General features: G+C 39.2%; 1 protein-coding gene across 5 annotated transcripts in view; it reads right to left on the bottom strand.

Annotated features, from left to right (window-relative positions):
* The window catches only part of dennd2b (DENN domain containing 2B), a 465,023-nt gene that overhangs the window by 51,216 nt on the left and 391,358 nt on the right, over nt 1-22,449 (bottom strand). For all 5 annotated transcript variants that reach the window (XM_087996551.1, XM_087996548.1, XM_087996550.1 and 2 more), the window contains 2 exons: nt 5,898-6,038; nt 4,122-4,270 (listed from right to left, as the gene is read on the bottom strand). In XM_087996551.1, coding sequence (XP_087852677.1) covers nt 4,122-4,270; nt 5,898-6,038 — 290 coding nt within the window. The remainder of the gene's footprint in view (nt 1-4,121; nt 4,271-5,897; nt 6,039-22,449) is intronic.

A 22,449-nucleotide genomic window follows, 5' to 3' on the forward strand; every position in this document is an offset into this window, starting at 1 on the left:
AGGGATTTGATGACTCAAATCCATCAAACCAACTTGCCCTTCACACTTGCAGGAAAATGGATGTATACCTAACTTCAATACATCTTAACCTTTTGTAAATCTCTGGCAGAGTTAGGGAGAAGGAAAGTTTTTCTTCAGTTTTGGAATTAAACACTGTTAGTACTTCTGGAAATATTTTCAGAATTAACCCTTTGCACTGCTGATTAAGTGTCCATGTCTGAGTAATTTTCATTTCACACACCAAATCATGAAATATTATGGCAAGGAAACAAGTAGTAATTTGTGCCTGTCTCTAGAATATAACCAAACTCAGGTGTCAGCAGATTCCAATGAAACACACATAATTCAATGTTGCCAGGAGACTTCAGTAAGGTCAGTAATACATTTGCTGACAATCTCTCATTATCTCTGTGCATTACTACCACCCTGAAAAGAATTTTAATTTCCTGTTTGGGACAATAACAGTATTTGTAGTGTCTTGCAAAATGACTCTCATTTTTTTCCTACCACTTTTAAACTGCCTTTCTCTTTCTATGTGGAATAAGTAAAAGTACAAAACACAATGCTGTGTTTGCCAACATAGAAAACGTGAATAGGAGTGGCCATTCAGCTCTTCCAGTCTGCTGCGCAATTCAATATAATCAGTTACCCATTCAACTCAGTACCCTGTTCCCGCTTTCACCACATACCCTTTGATCCCTTTGCCCCTAAGAACAATATTTAACTCATTCTTGGAAACATTCAATGTTTTGCCTTCAACCACTTTCTGTGTCAAAGAACTCTACAGGCTCACCATTCTCTGGGAGAAGAAATTTCTCCTCAGCTCAGTCCTAAATGGCCTATCGAGTATACTTAAGCTGTTGTCCCCTGATTCAGGACTACCCAGTCAATAGGAAAAGCCTTCCTACATTTACTTTGTGTAGTCCTGTTAGAATTTTACAGGTTTCCAAGAGATCACTCCTCATTCTTTGCAACTCCTGTGAACATAGTTCCAACATTCCACAGGCATAAAAACCTGCCAATCACAAGGCTTCAAGTTCATAACACGTACTTTCAGTTGTTAAAACTTTACAGTCTTTTGAAAAATAATTTGATGATGAACAGACTTTGATTAGATGAAGGTATTGCAGAGAAAACATTGCTTGACAAATCATTTTATTTTTATGTATGTCAAAAACAAGGAAGGAAGTTAGTTCTAAATACAGGGTGCATAGCTTGTACTGTAAGGCCATGAGCCACTGAAGCAATTTTGTAACTGCAGTGATAAGGGAGTAAATCTCTACCACAACAGAGATATAAAATTTGACAGCTAGTTCAGGTGGTGTTGCTCTTGGCCCTTTGCCTATGAATTAATCATTGATTGGCTTTGGTAAATGAGAGCAGATTCTTTGCTCAATCTACCAATGAATACTTTATCACTGAAAGAGGAATGGAGTATCTTAGTCTAAGACACATGGATGAGAAAAAGAGGAATGGGAAGAGAGCCCTCAAGAGGAAGTCATACAAGATGCAATTCTCCTACAGGTCATTCTGCTATAACACATGTTTCACCAGCGTGAATTGGTGATAATGCGATTGACAAATTGTGGATGCTGTTTGGATAATATCAACTTTCTATTGAACGGGTATTGCAATTTTCTATTAGCGATCTCCTACAGCATGACTTTCTATCATGATTTTCCATAGCACTATTTTCTAAAGCTTGAGGTTGCTGATGGACACAACTGTCGCATTATAACAGAACAACCAGTACTTAAACATCAATGAACAATAAGGTTATCTCTGTCCCTCAGTAAGAATGTCCTCAGTGGTGTCAGACATCAGCTGCAACTTCAAAGCAGGACAATTACATCTTTACCAATGGTTGACATAGGGACTACAGGACCTTTACATCTCTGGCTCCTTCCAGACTAAAATGGAGATATCTGCAACATCTTGCAAGTTGTCATGAATTGTTATGTACAAAAGAATACTGAACCTTTCTGTCTATTAGAGGAAAATACACTTCATTCATTCTTATTAGGGAGAAACATGTAGGAGAACTGCTTCCTACAGGACCTCCTAGTTAAAAACCTTTACCACCTCATCCAACCTTTTTCCAGTAGCCTTTAATCCTTCTCCAATGATAATCCCAGCACACATGTAACAGCCGGTTTGTGAAGTAGCCTTGAAGACAGCAAAAACTCTTTCACCACCTGCCAAATCCCACTGAGTAGCTTTTCACAACATGAAACAATGACACTGAGCACAAGACACGGGTAGAATCACAGCAACTGTAAAAGAAGCAATTAACCAGTAAAATGATCCTTTTAAGTAGTGTCGGTAGGATCCTTCCAGCTGCTGTATGTATGCATGTTCAACTCTGTGAGCTTAAGAACAGTCATTAGCTGCTGCTGAAATCAAATCAGTGTCATATGCAGATTGAAGCCAAGACTTGTCTGTTTTACATACTTTCAAGCAGATTTCAATGAAGGGTTCAGAAAAAATTTACAAGGATGTTGCCAGGGTTGGAGGATTTGAGCTATGGGGAGAGGCTGAACAGGCTGGGCTGTTTTCCCTGGAGCATCGGAAGTTGAGGGGTGAGCTTATAGAGGTTTACAAAATTATGAGGGGCACGGATAGAGTATATACAGACCAAGACTTTTCCCTGGGGTCGGGGAGTCCAGAACTAGAGGCCATAGGTTTAGGGTGAGAGGGAAAGATATAAAAGACACCTAAGGGGCAACATTTTCACACAGAGGGTGGTACGTGTATAGAATGAGCTATCAGAGGAAGTGGTGGAGGCTGGTACAATTGCAACATTTAAAAGGCATTTGGATGGGTATATGAATAAGAAGGGTATTTGAATAGGAGGGATATGAGCCGGGTGCTGGCTGGTGGGACTACACTGGGTTGGGTTATCTCGTCGGCATTGACCAAAGGGTCTGCTTCTGTTCTGAATATCTATGACTTTAAAACTACTACTTCACTATGGTGTTTAGCACAACTCACAAGTGCGTGCAGCGGACAACATCTTAGAAAATGTAAGAGCTCACTAAATACACATTAAAACTCCTATCCATGCAAGTTAAACCTGAGATAATCTGTTCCCCTTTCACTGGTTAGCAGTCCCACCTCCCCCATGATGCACAATGTCATTCAGTGTTCATAAATTGCATTGTGGGGGGTAGATACCAACTCTGTCCTATACCAGAAGTATAATAAAATCCATGCACTCAACATCCAATGGAGTGTGATCACAGACTGTAAATCACATGCGTCAATGTTTAACATACTAGCAGCAATCACAATGCCTTCAGTCTGAAGCTGGCCATCAGCCAGCTGCATTTCAGCAACCACAGCAAACCAAGGGCGATTGGTGAAAAAAATGGACTGACAACATGGCACATAACTGCAATATGCCAGTGCACATGTACCCATCCTGCATATGATGTAAATTATGGTACTACACACAACGTGACAGAGCAGGCCATCAGTGTACTGAAACAATGGTTGCAATGCTTGCACAGCTCCAGAGGAGCCTTGTGGTACTTATCAAAACATGTGTCAAGGTTTGTAGGGATCTGCTGCTCAGAGCACAACTTTGCCATCATAAAGATACAGCTTTACCACTAACTGTACAGTAAGCAACTGAGGAGCATAAGTTGGAAGAGTAAGAGATGAAGAGGTGAAAGGAAAGAGGTGGTAAACACCTTTCTGTGGGACTGTGTGTAAAGGACCCGTTTGAATGCAATCTTTATAACCATAACCCCAAAACCTCATTCACTAATAGTTTTGTATGCTTTATCTTTTCTCTGGCATGACCAGCTGTCAGTTTGGCCAGAGTGCAGGAAAATACATCACCACAAACTAAACATTCAATACCAAATTTATCAACTAAATCTTACCATAACGGATACAAACTATTCACTCGAGTGCATCCTTTCTTCGTGCCTCCATTGAAATAAGATGCAAACAATATCAATTTTTTCTGACCACTAATATCACAAAATTAGTGGCAGCTTGTATGATTTTAAGAAAAATATTTTAGAAAACATATCTGTGATGACTCCTAATAACCTATTATCATGTATTTGATGAAATTAAAATATCATTCCAAACCTGTAGGATATGCCCATTACCTCAGCTTATCTGCGATAAATATCACCCTCCGCTCAAGCAGGAGAGATGCAAAGATCCTGATAATTTGCCGTATGCTGAGACAACGAAAGAGACAGTCAAAATCTACGTGCTCCAATCGTGAGTCCATGGGTCGTCGAAGTTCAATAACCTGAAATAACAAGTTCAGTGTCAGACTGCTGTATCAGCCACTAAAGATGCAGGAGAGGTACAAAGGTAAGACTATTTGTCATGCCTTTGAGGTGGGAAAACATTAAGAGTCAACAAATCGGTTCTCTGGAATATTTTCTAAACTTAGGAACAACTGGGGTTATTATTAGTGGACATACACCTAATAACATTTCTCCATTCTCCAGGTGTTGAGAAACTTGAAAGGGTTCAGAAAAGATTTACAAGGATGTTGCCAGGTTTGGAGGATTTGAGCTATAGGGAGAGATTGAGTAGGTTAGGTCCATTTTCCCTGGAGTGTCAGAGACTGAGGGGTGACCTTATAGAGGTTTATAAAATCATGAGGGGCATGGATAGGATAAATAGACAAAGCCTTTTCCCTGGGGTGGGGGTGTCCAGAATTAGAGGGCATAGGTTTAGGGTGAGAGGGGAAAGATATAAAAGAGACCTAAGACGCAACCTTTTCACTCAGAGGATGGTACATGTATGGAATGAAGCGCCAGAGGAAGTGGTGGAGGCTAGTACAATTGCAGCATTGAAAAGGCATCTGGATGGGTATATGAATAAGAAGGTTTTGGAGGAATGTGGGCCAGGTGCTGGCAGCTGGGACTAGATTGGGTTGGGATATCTGGTCGGCATGGACGAGTTGGACCGAAGAAGTTGTTTCCGTGCTGTACATCCCTATGACTCGATGACTTTAACACAGGCATTAATATCACAAAGAAAGAATATTCAAATATTTGCTCACTAACTTTGCTGATCATAATCTCCTGGATGTTTAAGATTATCTTGATTATATTTAGAAACCAAAAGGAAATTTTCAAGACTTTAGCACTATGCTCTAACAGTAGCAATGATATTCTAACATTGTGTTTCTTTAGAACATACTGCTTCATATCAAAATTACAAAAATACCATCAAAACTGGTAGCTGAACCCAAATCCAGTACAAATTTATGTTGGCTGCCCAACATGAATACTTTTGATTTTTGCTTGTCATCTTATTTGAAATTCAACTACTCGAATTGTATTGTATTTATGCTGGTAACCCACAGCAGAAACATTTACTAATACTGTGTTGTCATGGCAGAACTGAAGGTATACAATGTGACACTGTATATTTTCAGCTTCTAAATTCACATCAACACAGCATACATAATGCATAATTTATTTCGTACATTTAAACCACAATGACTAAGAGATCAAAAATTGTAATGGGTTTAAGGCAGATGGACAGACTTATTGCCATTAAACTGTTTCAGCTTTGCTTAAATAGTTTATGACTAGTACACAACTTGAATGAATTACTATCCTCTGAACTACTTCCTGGGCAATATTTTCCTACTTAACTCCAATATGATATCCATTACTTGTAAGCCATTTAGTCAACACAGGAATCAGGCGTCTTCTTTTACTTCACTGAACACCTTGCATTTAAAGCAGTAATTTAATTTTTTTTATAGCTCTGAAAGGATCTTATGGTTACAACTCAATACATACTTTCAATAAACTTGCTCTCACATATAGGTGCTTGCTCAAAATTTTAAAATTAATTCCTAATCATCTTTATTACATTATTTATCAATGGCCTTTTTAACAAGAGTCATGCACCTCATTTCCAGCCCCTGGTAGAAAGGTCTTGACTCGTATGGTCCTTCCTGGTGCAGGGAAGGGTGACTCCATCAGACTTCTCATGAATGGATAGACCAGAGCAGCCGAAATTCCGCGTCTTCTCTCCACTTCATCCAGAATCTGCTCAAGTACAACATCAAACATAAATAAAACATTCCTGGTACAACTGTTTTAAAAATCTTGCTTTAGGAATTACCAAACAGACTGAATTAAAGTAGCAAGCGTTCAAGAAATACTTTGAGAAAGTACACTGTGTTGATGAATTGCTGAAGCCACCGATTGTTAGCATTCTAAATGCGAACACTATGGGAAGGGTTAATGTGCAGTGCATATATTAGAAAACAAAAATGTGAACTTTACTGGTATATGCACCCAGATGTATTTGTAGGAATTAATTAAATGACAGATGAAAAGAATATGGCATAGAATTTTGATCATGGCTGGGAAGTGTGAGGCCTTCAAAGATGAGGTAACGAGAGTCCAGAGACAATATGGTCCTGTTAGTGTTAAGGGAAAGGCTGGAAGGTGTAGCGAATGCTGGCTGATCAAAGAATTTGAGGCTCTGATCAAGAAAAAGGAGGCATATGTCAGGACTAGACAGCTAGAATTGAGTGAATCCCTGGGGAGTACAAGAACAGTAGGATTATAGTCAAAAGGGAAATCAGAAGGGCAAAAAGGGGACATGAGATATCTTTGGCAAATAATGTTAAGGAGAATCCAGAGATTTTACAATTATATCAAGGGCAAAAAAGTAACTAAGGAGAGAACAGAGCCCCTTAAAGATCAACAAGGCCATTTATGTGTTGAACCACAGGGGATAGAGGTGATATTAAAAGAGTACTTTGTGTCAGTATTTACTATAGAGAAGGATATGGAAGCAAGAACATGGGGAAATAAATAGTCATATCTAGAAAAGTGTCCATAATGCAGAAGAGGAGGTGCTGGACATCCTAAAACGCATAAAGGTAGATAAATCCCCGGGACCTAATCAGGTGTATCCCAGAACTTATCGGAAAGCTAGGGAAGTGATTACTGTGTCCCTTACTGAGGGATCTGTATTATCGATAGCCAAGGATGAGGTGCCGGAAGACTAAAGGTTGGCTAATGTGGTGTCATTATTTAAGAAAGGTGGTAAGGAAAAGCCAAGGAACTATAGACCAGTGAGCCTGACATCAGTGGTAAGTTGTTGGAGGGGATTCTGAGGGACAGGATTTACATACATTTGGAAAGGCAAGGACTAATTGGGTATAGTCAACATAGCTTTGTGCATGGTAAATTGTGTCCCACTAACTTCAGTTTTTTTGAAGAAATGACAAAGAAGATTAATGAAGGCAAAGCAGTAGACATTGTCTATATGGACTTCAGCAAGGCGTCCAACAAGGTTCCGTATGGTAGACTGTTTCGTAAGGTTAGACCACATGGAATTGAGGGGAGCTAGCTAAATGGATACAAAATTGGCTTGAAGGGAGGAGGAGACAGAGGGTAGTTATGGAGGGTTGTTTTTCAGATTGGAGGCCTGTGACCTTGGTATGCCACAAGGATCAGTGCTAGTCCACTGCTTTTATCATTTTTATAAATGATTTGGATGCGAATATAGAGTTATGGTAAGTAAATTTGCAGATGCAAAATTGATGGTGTAGTGAACAGTGAAAAAGCTTATCTCAGAGTATGAGATCTTGATCAGATGGGTCAATGGGCAGAGAAGTAGTAGATGGAGTTTAATTTAGATAAATGTGAGGTGCTGCGTTTTGGAAAGGTGAATCAGGGGTAAGATTTATGCAGTTAATGGTAGGGCCCTGGGGAGTTTTGTCAAACCAAGAGACTTAAGGGTATAGGTGAAAGTGGAGGTGCACGTAGACAGGGTGTTTAAGAAAGCAATCATCATGTTTGCCTTCATTGGTCAGTGCATTTAGTATAAAAGTTGGTACGTCATGTTGTGGCTATACAGGACATTAGTGAGGCCACTTTTAGAATACTGAATGCAATTGTACTCTCCCTGCTATCGTAAAGATGTTGTGAAACTTGAAAGGATTCAGAAAAGATTTACAAGAATTTTGCCAGGGTTGGAGGGTTTGAGCTGTAGGGAGAGGTTGAATAAGCTGGGGCTGTTTTCCCTGGAGTCTGAGTGACCTTATAGTGGTTTATAAAATCATGAGAGGCATGGATAAGGTAAATAGATAGGTCTTTTTCCCAGGGTAGTGAAGTCCAAAACTTGAAGGCATAGGTTCAAGGTGAGGGGGAAAAGATTTAAATTGGACCTGAGAGGCAACTTTTTCATGCAGAGGGTGGTGCGTGTGTGGAATGAGCTGCCAAAGGAGGTGGTGGAGGCTGGTACAATTATGACATTTAAAAGACATCTGGATGGGTGCATGAATATGAAGTGTTTAGAAGGGCATGGACCAAATGCTGGCAAATGGGACTAGATCAGTTTAAGATATCTGGTCGGTCACGACCAGTTATACCAAAGGGTCTGCTTCCGTGCTTTACAACTCTATGACCCTGAGGAACTGGCTGACTACAGGTTTTAATACAAGGCAGGCCATAGTTACTGATTTATATTTTCCCAGTGCAGCATGGAGGACAAATAAAACCTAGAAACTGTTCAAAGTAAAGTAATTCAATAGTGTCCCACTTACAAAATGGAAATATTTTACTCAATTGACTATATGAAGCAAGTCATCAGGAATCAAAATCATTTTGCATATTAAATAATGCAAGTAGAAATGTTAGTAAAATGAGAAAGTATTCTCGGTGGATTGCTTTCTTCACTGTACAAATGCCCGAAATAACAAGGTTTTTCACTTGTATACATTCCACCTGCAATTCTTTTTGGTGTCATTAGGGATACACCTGCTCCTGAAAAATGGGATGGATTATTCGACATTCCCTCTCATGAAACTTTCACCAGGTTACACAAGGGATCTTTAGATTTTTGCCATTTTCAGTTCATCCCATGAATCAGTAAAGAGAAACTCATATGTTTAATGACTTTAGTCCAGACTTACGCAAAACAAAAGTCCTTCATACCAAAATGGAACAAGTGCCCCGAATTCAGAGGTTCCCAAATTCCATAATTTTCATCGGGGGATTGGAGGAAAGAGATATATATTTCACACATCCATCGTTCATGGAAGGAGCAACATATTTAAAAGCCAAGCTACTTTCACCTTTAAGGCTTCTGAAACATGACTCACGGGGTTTATAAAAGAAGAAAAGATCTTTGATGAAATCATGTTTCATTTTGGAAACCTATTTCATCCACCTTTAGAATTGTTGAAGTAGTATATGGATAAGTGGACATCGATGGAACTGTCAGGCTATTTGAATTCCCTGTTCTTTAAATTTCGAAAAGAAAAACACACACTGCAATTGAAAAATAAAACAGCACTTGCAATTGCAACAGATGTTTGTTGATATAAGCCTAAGGTCAATCATTGTACAATTAATGTTGCTTGGTTGCTTCCCAAGACTATCATTATCAGAGTCAGGAGCTGGTAAGTTGAATGTGATTTTATCATTTTTTTAAAAACATAGTCAAGTCTGCAATACAGACTGAGAATCTTATTTTGTTTCATGACTTCCGAGATTGGCACGGACAGTGTAAGGGTGGGAAGATCATGAGTTGGCATGAGGAAAAAGGGCCAAAGGATTGGGTAGAGGGGTGTAGGTTGGCAAGAAGGGGTTGGGAACACATGGCAGTGAATGAGGGAATAAGTTAGCATGGAGGTGCATAGGGTGGCATGGAGTGAATGAATAGCCATGGAGGCTGGGAGGAGGAACATAGATTGACATGGAGAACAAAGGATAAAGGAGTGTGGGTAGATGGGTAAAGGTTGGCACTGAGGGGTATAAGGGGCCAAGAGTGGTATGAAGTGGCATGGGATAGGGCCTGAAAAGTTTGTGAAGAATATGATCTGGAAAGTATTTATTGTAACTGGGATGAAATTTCACAGCATGGAGGTGAGCCTTTTAAACAGCCCACTTCCAGTGCAGGCCTGACCCACTGAACACACCCTATCCTGGAATGAAAATCTGACCATTTGGGGAAATTTCTCCCGAGTCGGGTTTGAGGAGTGGGAATTTTGCACACCTGAAACAAAAATTCAGGTCTTAATGTCACTTGGCACACATAATGAGGAAGGGTCATTTGGTCCATCTTAGCCAAAGAAAGGACCTGAGAATTGAAATCCAGGCCCATTACACTCTCCGATCATCTTTTAAATAGTTGCAAGTTTCACCATTACTACCTGGACTGCTATCAAGAATTCCATTCCACTTGTTCACTCTTTAGGTGAAGAACTTAAGTGATATCAGTTCAAATTTGCGTTTTACTAATTTGAACTTGTATTGCCATGTGCTGTTCTTAAAACTTAGTTTCAAGTAATTATCTGGATATAAGATTTTTTAAAAAATAAATGATTTATTACCATAATAGTACTGCCAGGCCTCTCCTTACCATCCAAAACAAACCTTCCATTTTTCCAGTTTTGGCTCTTTACTCAGACCCCTAAAACTACGGAATCCCTGTAGCTCCTCTCTCAATTCCTGAATATTTCTCTGGTGTCTAAGCCATACTTCATATCTTGGTTTCTGAATATTATTAAAACTTAGATCGTATTAAGTGTCAAATTCTTCAAAAAAAGGTCATCAGCTTTTTAAAAATGAAGTCATTTCACATTTCTCCTTCAGAGGAGATGACGCAAGCCAATGGGGAGGGAGATAGGACATTGTCTTATCATATCAAGTAATGCATAAAACTGTGGCAAATGAAGTTCAACATGAAGAAATTTGAGATCAAGATCTTGGATCTTAGAGATAAATCAGAATATTTTCTTAATGGTGACAGATTAAGAATTACCAACAGCAATGGGATTTGGATATCCAGGTACACACATGATAAGAAGCTACTGCAAAGATACAAAACCAAAATTAGACTAACACTCTACACCAGGATAACGATAAGGAAAAAGAGGAGCAGATTTGCTGGCTAACTGCAGGAAGAAAAACATAAGAATGTAAGAACTACACAATAGTCATAATAAGGAACATCAATTACAATTAAATGAGTGGTTAACAGGGTACAACAGAGTGTAAAGAGAAATGAGTAAAAATTTTGAATAAAATCAAGGTACTGCAGACAGCGATCTGAAATAACAACAAAAAGTGATGGAGAAACTCAGCAGCTCTGTGGAAATAGAAACTGAGCTAATGTTTAAGTCCACATGAGTTCTGAAGAAGTCACACAGAATTTGAATTAACTGTTTCTACCTCCACAGAGATGCTGCCAGACCCACTGAACTTCTCCAGCACTTGTATATTTTTATTTGAAGAATTCCAGAAATGTGTGAAATAAAGAACTTTCTTGGTCAGTGTATTTCTTGCCCAATGAGTTAAGTTTGATTTAATTCTTGGGAAAAAAATGAGGCAAGTGGAGCTTGGTTCAACAGGAGGATGTTTGGGAAAGTTCCATAATGCTATCAAGCTTGGAATAGCTTTGGAAATAGACAAAGCACAGACAAGTGCAAAACATGTCCAAGAAAATGTAGGGCTTATTAGGGACCAAACAGAGAACTTTCTGTGGGGACAGGGGACATCAGCTAAGGTTCTAAATGAGCACTTTACATCTGTCTTCACCAGAGAAGGTGATGCTGCTAATGTGGCAGTCATGTACGAAGACAGGAACAAAATAGACAGGGGGGGGGTGCTTCTTAAAAAGATCCCCATTCTCAAAGTAAAAACTCATCAAAACCAGATGGGGTGAATCCCGCGTAACTGAGGCATCAGATAAACTTCTACTTTGCATGCTTGTTAGTAAAGTTAAAACCCTTGAGTATACAGTGACAACAGGCAACATTAAAAGGAAAATTAATTTAGGGATAGAAAATAGTGGTTTATAAGATTGGAGTGAAATAGAGAGGTATTCCACAAGTGTCATTATTCAGATAAGTGCTCTTTTTGATTTAAATTATTTTTTACAGGAAAATTTCAAAGTTTGCAAATAATACAATACGTGGAACAAACTGCCCCATTATGTGGATAGTGGGTAAGCATTGACAGCCTGCTCAACATTTGTAAATGAATAATACCGTCAATTAAGCTGTCTCCAAGCCAACTGACCAGAATATTACTCTGCCCACACCATAATATATTAGTATAGGCAGGTGAGTGGGAGTAGTTTCTCTTTTAGATCAGTATCCCAGCAGCATGTCCTGACTATGGGATTAGGCTTCTTAGTGTTCCTGAAGAAGGGCTCATGCCCGAAACGTCGATTCTCCTGCTCCTTGGATGCTGCCTGACCTGCTGCGCTTTTCCAGCGACACATTTTCAGCTTCTCAGTGTTGTGTCAGCTCTTAGTCGATTTTCCTTTAGGGGGCAGTGCATGTAGTCCACTCTCTCATTTAATCCAGCCCACTGTGTTTAAGTTAACAATTTTCAGCAATGATCATATAGAAGAACTTTGTGGAGTAACATCAAATATGTAAACTTATTAAATATCGATTGAATCCAGTTAACTCTTTGAATACAAGGGACTTTGTCTGAATTTCAGTGCTTTGTCCTATGCTTTTTAAGTGACTGTACAGCAACATGCGCGCTGTAAATAGATGAGGCAAATTAAATAAGGCATGACAATGTTACTGGTGCAAGCATTGGCCAGATTTCTAGATCATGTAATTTTCCTTTATTACCTCTGATTTTACTTTGCTATCAATTAATCCAATTGCACATCATCATCGTGCCTTTGCATTCGCCTGGTATTCTGTACCCTTTGCCAGATCTCACTTTGTACTCACATTAACCTTCAGAAATACACATAGAAAAGAAAGTTATTTCAATCATGTTACCAAAGTGTACAAGATACTACAGACAGCTTCTCAGTTGAGTGATGCAGAAAAAATTGCCTTAACATAGAACTCACCAGCTTTCAAATCTCCGCACTACCTCACCCATCTCATCCCAGGCCCAGCCCTCCCTCTCCACCCCACCCCCTTGACCTGACCCTACCTGTTCATCTTCCTTCCCACCTATCCGATTTACCCTTCCCACTGACCCATCACAGCCACCTCCTACTTGCATCCACCTATTGCCATCCCATTAATTTTTCCCCCAACCCCAACCCATCCCCAATTCATTTCAGAACCCCCTTCCCATTGCCCAGTTCTGATGAAAGGTTTCGACCTGAAACATCAATTCCCCTTTTCCTCTGATGCTGCTTGACCTGATGTGTTTTTTCCAGCTCCACTCTTTATCCACCATGTAGAAACAATATCCATTCCTATTAAATTGAACTGAATTACGTTAGCAAATCACTACCCTTTCCTTTATTGGCAATGGTCTCTCCCTCTTTTTCTCACACTCCTCTGACATTACTATGGCAATTTGATGCAGACCTGATGCTGCTAAGTAGTGAGAGAGAAGATTAAGTGAGAGGCGAGTATGAAAGCAGAGTGCAAAAGTGTACCATCTACAAGACACATTGCAGTAACTCACTCAGACTCCTTCAGCAGCACATTCAAAACCCACAACTTATACCAGCTAGATGGACAAGGGAACCAGATACACAGAAATCACCACCTACACTTTCACCCCAAGCAACGCACGATCGTGAGTAGCAACTATTTCATCATTCATTGTCATACTGTCAAAAATCTTGCTACTCCTTTCCAAACAGCACAAGGACTACCAGGTTAAGAAGGTAGTTCGCCACCACTTTCTCCAGGCAATTAGGGATGGACAATAAATGCTGGTCCCTAGCCACTGATGTCCACATCTCATGAATGAATAAAGTTTCTGTTGATGCCTACAGTGCTTCTAAAATAACAGCTGGTCATGAAATCCTAACAGTCAGCAATACCCAAGTGGGGGGTGTCAGGCAGGGTATAATCCTTTGCTATCCCTGTTCACACATGACAGAAGCTGCTAGAGCTTCCAACTAAAATATTCTGTTGATAATTCACTTATCAACTATGCTACTGATTTTCTCTCTTCTCAGAAACATAGACAGTCATGAAACGCAACCTCAAAGCTCTGGCAAAAAGGAATCCTGTAATAAAAATGGAATTTGACTTGTTCAGGCATCATAAACCAGAGGCCCTGATTATAAACAGATGGAACTGGGGAATTTGATCTGCAAAATTCTGGTTAAAAAAAAATGCCAGAATCCAATGTAATGAAAACATATTTGACTTATTCCATAAACCAATGATCCTGTTAATCAATAGTTGAGTGGAATCATAGGCACATTACAGTGAAATTAGTGGCTGAGGTTATGGCAAAAAATTGTTGTCTCTGAGGACTGGTGAAATATACTGCACAGATCAATCAGGCTTATGACAATCCATAAAGCACATTCCAATTCTCCCTCTATGCTAACTAGTAGACAGAAATTATAAGGTTCAGTTGCCATAATTGGAACCTTGCTTGGCACAACATAATCAAACCTGAATTCATATCTTTGATTGTTGTGAAGATTTGAATTTCTGTCCGTATAAATTAGGATTCCAGTCGTAACCACTCAATTCTCATCACAATAACTATGGCAACTGAATAATTCAAATCAGGTCATCAGAAGCTGTAGCATGAGGGATGCTGCTCCACCTCTAGTCCGGCTGACCAGACATCTCCATTTTTACCATCTGTCAGAGCCATAGCCAAAAAATTACAGGACAACAATCAACCAGTCAGGGTGTTTGGCTACATTATAAATACAACTTCCATCACCATTAAGTCTTGGAGCAGGTCTTGAACCAAAGCTTCTGGCTCAGGATGCTAATCCTGAACCACAATATTAAGACAATGACACTTCAGGATCTTAATCATGGGGTATGAAAAGAAGGCACAAAATTGTTTATAAACTCACCAGATACAGTGGCATTTCTTTGTACATATTAGCTTTTTCCTTTAGTGCCAGTCACAATCTTTGATTAACATTTATTAACATAGAAGGGTAATAAAACATAACGCCGTTTTTGACATTACTGATATTCAGCTATGTGTCCAACCAAAATAAAAATGTGAACCAAAGTGCTTTTCAGGTGTGCATCATACAAACGATTTTAAACAGATAATGGAACATAGAGCATAAGAAAATATAGCGCAGTACAGGCCCTTTGGCCCTTGATGTTGTGCCGACCTTTCACCCTACTCTAAGATCAAACTAACCCACATACCTTTCATTTTACTATCATCCGTGTGCCTATCCAAGAGTCGCTTAAGCATCCCTAATATATCTGAAACTACTATCACTGCTGGCAGTGCATTATATGCACCTACTACTCACTGTGTAAAGAACCTACCTCTGGCATCTCCCCTAAACCTTCCTCCAATCATCTTAAAATTATGCCTCCTTGTGATAGCCACTTCCACTCTGGGAAAAAGTTCCTGGCTATCCACTCTATCTATGCCTCTATCAAGTCTCCTCTCATCCTTCTTCGCTCCAATGAGAAAAGCCCTAGCTCCCTCAATCTTTCTTCATTAGCATGCCAGGTAAGTCTCCTCTGCACCCTCGCTAAAGCTTCCACATCCTTCCAATAATGAGGTGGCCACAACTGAACACAATGCTCCAAGTGTGGTCTAACCAGAGCTTTATAGAGCTGCAGCATAACTTTGTGACTCTTAAACTCAATCTCCCAATAATGAAAGCCTTCAGACCATATGCCTTCTTAACAACTCTATCAATTTGGGTGACAACTTTGAGGGATCTATGGACATGGACCCCAAGATCCCCCTGTTCCTCCACATTGCCAAGAATCCTGCCTTTAATGCTGTAATCTGCATTAAAATTCAAATTTCCAAAATGAATCACTTCACACTCTTCCAGGCTGAACTCCATCTGCCATTGCTCAGCCCAGTTCTGCATCATGTCAATGTCCCATTGCAACCAACACCAGCCCTCCACACTATCCACAACTCCAACAACATTTGTGTCATTGGCAAACTTACTAACTCACCCTTCCACTTCTTCATCCAAGTCACTTATAAAAATCACAAAGAGCGAAGTCCCAGAAGATTCCTGTGAAACACCATTGGTCACCGAGCCCCAGGCTGAATACGTTCTATTTATGACCTCTGTCTTTTATGGTCCAGTCAATTCTGTATCCAGACAGCCAGATTTCCCTGTATCCCATGCCTCCTTACTTTCTGAATGTGATCTTTATACTGGAAAATTACCCACACTGCCTTCATTACAACCAGGCCATCAAGTAATGGACTGGCTACAGGGAGACAAGTGGCTGAGGAAGGGTGGCTAAACCCGAAACATTAACTCTGCTTTCTTTCCACAGATGTTGCCAGACTGCTGAGCTTTTCCAACAATTTCTGGTTTGATTATGAAAAGCTATGCTGTTGAACATAACAGTTCACATGCCATAGTATCCACAATCTTTACTTTCATCATGTGAAGACCTTTCTCAGTCTACCATTGCTAGTGTAAAATACAGTGCATCTGCCTAATTACAGTGCCTATTTCAAATCAAGACAAGATTTTTTAAAATCATGTTTTCAATTACTTTTCCCACCTGTTTCTATGAATATGATAATATTGGTGTTTAGTCTAGTATAATTAAGGCCTCTTTCCATCATCACTCACAGGGGACATTGCATTGAAAGTTCTTAACCGAATGCAACATCGGATATTTCATTGAGATAAAAGGTTCAGCCATTGCACACTTTGCATCCTTTCCAGCAAAGATGGCTTTCCCTCCTAGCCGCAAATACACTTCAATTGGAAATCTTGAGGATGTGCCAATTCTGTAAATGGAATGTTTTGTTGGCTCTGTCCTTAAAAAAAACTTTGGCTAGAAGAATACTGACATTGTGAAATGAGGCCATTCTGTGTTTGGGAAAATTGTTCCAGCAAATCAAAATGAATGATTACTTCAAATATTATGGGAAAAGCTTCAATCTAGAATGATTTTATAGTGGAAGGAGAGTGTTGGATAATATCTACCTGGAATAAGTGTCAACAATTATCTGAAAGAAGCCTAACGAGAGGAAGGTGGTACAGGTGGACTGGAATTTTAAAAAAATTCTCCTCCAGATCTTTTATCAACGATTTTGAACAAATGTGTTCTGTTTATTGACCCACTAGTGAAAATTTTTGCTTTAGCTACATTTACCAACATTTCTCGTTATCTTGAAACTTGCTGTTGGGTCCTCTCTCAAGCTTCTCTGTTTCAAGAGGAATATTCCTAAATTTTTCAATCTCATAACTAAAGTTCCTCATTACTCGTAACACCCTTACGGACCTTTTCTATACTATTACTAAGAGTTTGACATCTTTTCTGATGCATATCCAGAATTATTCCAGTTGAGGTCCAACTAGGCAAAATTTTATAATTCACGTGATCTTTTATCTTTTTATTAAATTTAAAAGCCCAGGTAACCCATATGCTTTCTTGACTATCTTTAAAGATTTATTGGCACAATCACTACTCATCTACACTTGTAAAAATCGTGCCATTTAAAATTTGTCTTTTCATATTAGCCATCCCAAAATACATAATTTAACATTCCTCCACATTAAACTACAATGCCATTTTTCCGTCTATTTCTTCTTCTTGAAGTCTATAACAATTTTCATCAATATCTACTGAGTTTTGTATCATCTGCAAATTTGTTTTTTCACTATTATGCTAGACAGCCCATACTAGATTGTTTACGAAACCAATGCTTGGGGAATAGCACTCCAAGAAAACTACTCCAAATCTAAAACTTTGAACCAACATCATTCTTTGTTTCCTATGAATGAACCAATTCTGCATTCATACCACCAACTATTCCCATGGCCTACCAACTTCTCTACAAGCCTCTGTTCAGCACATGTTGTATGCCATCTAAGTCTATACAATTTCTACAGCACAATGCAACCTTCTTTGCTATCGCAACAAATAATTCAATTGAATTAGTCAGCTGTGATTTGCCTTTAACAAGTTAATGCAATCTACCCTTCATTAGCCTACACCTTTTTAAGTGAAAAGTTGATTTTGTCCTTAATAATGGTTAGTCTAAATTCCTGGTTGAAATCTCTCCCTTCCAGAATAGTGGTACAACAGTAATTTTTACTGTCCACTGGCACAACTGTAGCAATGAACACTGAAGGATTGCGACCTATCTCTCTAGTATTTCTACCTTTCAACAACCTAGGGTGCATTCAATCTGGACTAAGTTATTTACCGACTTCAGATAATGCTCGTCATTTCATCACTCTCCATCTATTATAATCCTGTCTATTACTTACTTCTCTGTTCAGTGCAACGAAAATAGTATCTGCTTCCTTTGGAAAGACAGATGCAAAGCATTTATCTAATACATTAGTCTTGTCCTCTCACTCTACATGAAGAATCAGGCAAAATTTTCCTAACTAAATATTCACACTCTACATGGATAGAAAATATTTTCTAACTGAGCATAATGTTGCTAACTAATCTTTTCCATAATCTTCTGCCTCTGCATTAACATTTTTAATATTGGCCAAACCAATGACACCCATATTCCATGAATGAATAACTAAGAAGTATATGGAAAGAAGCTGTGGAATTATACAACTCTCATGTACTTTCCACCAGCTCAGAAGAACAGATCACTGGGGTCACCAAAACAAGTAGCTAACTGTCACAATGTGCTATATATCTTAAACAGCAGGAGTAGGGCTTGGAGACAGGAACAACCTTACAGCTGCATACCAAGCAAGATCTTTTCAGGTGCAAGTAGAACCTCAGGGGCCATCAATGAAGACAACTATCCTGGATCAGAATCAGAAATCATGTTAGTTACCACAACTATATTGAAACTGGGGGAGATTGACTCTGGTCATAGCTTTCTTACTCAGCAGTCATAAGATTTTTTACACGTCATCAACCACATCTTTAGAGAATACTCTTTGGATCCTTGGAGATATCAGCTGCTTCTGTTTGGAAGAATGAAAATCTAATGGAAGGCAGAATGATGACATCATAGCAGCTTCCAGTTTATCTTGCAAACACAAATGAAAATCTTTAGGTGGTCACTTACCAGCTGAACAATGATAGAGTGAAATCACTTTTGACAAATACTGCAATGATCTGAGGTGCCTTCATTGCCACAGGTGAATCAATGCACCAGTTTGAATGCACCCATTGCAAAAACATCCGAGGGCTCTCTCATTCTGACTGGTCTCATTAGTCAGAAAGTGGACACAAGCGGTGATAGTGGCAAACATGGTACCAGTGAACTGGGGTGCACTTCTGTGCAACAAATTAAGAAATCCTGCAGATGGCACCAGTAGTTGTGTGAAAGGAGATAAAGCTGAATAAATTCATAAGTGCATTCATTGCCAAAGTGTGCCCTGCTAGCCCAGCTGAAACCAGATCTTGGTCCAGGAAGTTGAAAATATCAGAAATAACCTGGCCTCAAAGTCTGGGCCACCATTGTGCAATTATATCCACAAAGCTGATCCTCTGACTACATACCCTGTATCAGGGTTTTCAATCTCTTGATCTTTAGGTTCATCCTGTCTGTCCAGTGGAGCAACTAGTGGATGAGAAGGTTGCTGTCCTGATGGTGTTCCCCATATGTTGCTGCCTGCTGCTCCTATTCCTCATCAGATGTACAAGATTGAGCGGGACAACCTGCTCCCATGCTGCTTTGAAAGTTGACAACTGGGAAATGCAAACCAAAGTTTGGAAAACATCCATTGTAGCAGAAATGACTTCCAAAGTGTTGGAAATCACCTCCAAAACAATGAAAGTACACCCTCAGACAGATTTAGGCACAGACGCAGCTTTCATTGGTCAACAATTAAAGCCTTGCAGACTTGCTTATCTCCATTTTGGTCTCACCTGCATGGAGAAACTTCAAACATCTCTTGAAATCTATATACCGGAGTTTAAAGCTAGTGTTCAGAATTAAACCTTCAATCAATTTTCATGTTTGTTCATGATACTCATCCACCTTCTCGTCTGAAGGGGCATTCTTATACACCATGCAACCTGTAGCACTTAAAGAGAGGTCAGTTACGTTGGGTTTCTAACTAGCTTTTGAAACCTCTGTGTACATGCACATGCTCTATACAGGTTAAAATTCTGCTCTGTATTTCAGAAATGCATCACTGGTTGTAAAACTCAATGGATTAGCTAGACATTATCAAAACTGAAATACAACATTAAATTATAATTTCGTATAGGATTGACAAAATAAAATGTCTCAAGGGACTTCTCTGCAGTGTTATAAAACATAATTTGACATCTAACCACAAAGAAATATTAGAACAGATGATACAAAGAGTGCTAATGAGATAGTTTTTAAGGAATGTCTTAAAGCAGGGAAGAGATGTGGAGAAGTTTACAGAGGATATTCCAGAGCTTAGGGTCTGGTCAGCAAAAGCCAAGTCATAAATTTGGATCAGAGAGGATAGAATATATATCAAAGGATTGTGCAGCTGGAGGAGACTATTGTAGACGTAAGGATAGGCAACCCCATAAATAGATTTGAAGATAAGGATAAAAAATTTAAAATTAAGATGTGGCTTGAACAGGAGCCCATGTACATCTTTTTAATGATCGCAGTGAAAATGGGCTACGTATAGTCAACTTTCATCATTTGACTTGAATACATAAGACTTGGATTAATTAAAAGTAGTCTGAATAGGCACGATGATGAACTAAAATGGCTGCTGTGATCACCTGACAAGCTCAGGCAACCCACAGGAAATACACAAACCAGTTGCCTCAGAATTACTATTTCAATCAAAAACCACTGAAAGTGAATGAGGCATTGAAATTTGTATCTCTAAAGGAATGGCATTTTTAACCAAAAAGAGAAAGCAACATGGACAGATAATGGAAAAGTACTGGAAGCAACTCTCTCTCTCTCACTCAATCTGGGTGGTGGCCTAGTAATAATTGTACAGTCTAGTAATCCAGACTAATGTTCTGAGGATGAGCTCAAATCCAATCTCACCAGCTTGTCACAAAGGTAGTCCCTTTTTTTCTAAAAGATGTTCCTTGGCACAAGGAGACTCTGTCCTTGATTTTTTTCAGGGGGATATTAAACCGGGGCAGACTCCGGTTTGGTACAGAGATGAAAAGGATTTTAAGAGGCATTTTGTTTATATGTGAACAGATGGGACTTCAGGCCAAAGTGGTCATGCTTTAGAAGTGACCTGTATAAAGAAAGGGGAGTGGTCAGCTCTTTAGCTAGCTGAGCAGTTTTAGTTCAGTCTTGAACTGGGAAGTTCAACGGGGAGCTGTATGGAAACTCTCTATCTTTTCTACCCTTCAACCTGTGTTCCATTTATACTGGGTTTTAAGGGGAGTTTGTTTATTGGGACTATTGTGTGCATTCAGAACAGTATAATTAAGTCCAGTTGGATAGGTTGAGTTCTATAGGGGTTCTTTATTTTGTTATTTGTGTTTCATTGTGTAATTTTGTGAATAATCTTTTTGTCTGTTTTAAGATCTAGTAGTCAACCTAGCTATCTTACTCCGGGTAATTTTCACTGTACACTTACCAAAACAAATTGCAAAGTTATGGTTTGTTGAGTGGTTTGGCCTAGTCCATAAGAAGCTCCAGGTATTTAAATTCAAATAACATCTGGAATTAGTCTCAGTAATGATGACCATCAAATCATTATGATTATGTTTTAAAACAAAGTTTCACTAATGCCTTTTAGGGAAGGAAACCTGCCATTCATACATGGTCAGGCCTCCATGTGACTGCAGACCCAACAACATGGTTGACCCTGAAAAGCTCTCTGAAATGGCCAGCAACCCAATCATACCCTTGAACAACGATCTGTTTTTCTTGAATATAAGAATCACGCTAGCTTTCCACTAGTCCATTGGCACACCATCTTGTTCAACATTCATTCTTGTGCTTGGAGACTGTTATAATCAGGTGAGGAGGGGTCATGACTCCTCCTTTTTTGATCCCCATTCTTGGTCAGTTGTAACATTTTTTTCCCAATATATTGTTACATTTTTAGCATACAGACATCACACCTTAATTAAACTTAGTTAACCAGATCAAAAGTGAAGAAGAACCAGTTCCAAGGTTTTCTTGAGTGAAAGACAGTGGAGTTGTATAAGCTATGACAACAGCCCAAAAATAAAGTGAAACACCAGCCACAAATATAGGTAACTTCCAAACAGATTGCGAGGATTGATGGGGGATAAAGGCAAATCCTATTAAATATCTTAAGAGCCCTGATACTGATTAGCACTTGGTCCAACTGTTTAGCACTTGTCCTGTCTCATTAGCAGTGATGAAGTTGGAGTTTGATCTTGAGTTCTCAGTGAACAGTGATTTTACCAAGTTGCCTTTTTCCACTGGTGTCGGTTTCTGAGAGTTTTCCTTTTAATTTTTGTTTTTTGTCACGGGATGTGGGCATCACGGATAAGGCTAGCATTTGTTGTTTGCCTCTAACTATGACTTGTAGAGAGAGTTAAAATAGTCATATAGTACTTCTCTGTCATAACTTACATTCAAGCTATCAATTTCATTTTGAACAAAAGGGATTATTATTTTCAGGAAAACTCATTCTTGACCTTGTACATTG

The sequence above is a fragment of the Chiloscyllium plagiosum genome, unplaced genomic scaffold, assembly GCF_037043375.1.
Source record: "Chiloscyllium plagiosum isolate Xiang-an unplaced genomic scaffold, Cpla_swu_hap1 HiC_scaffold_18, whole genome shotgun sequence".
Taxonomy (NCBI): Eukaryota; Metazoa; Chordata; class Chondrichthyes; order Orectolobiformes; family Hemiscylliidae; genus Chiloscyllium; species Chiloscyllium plagiosum.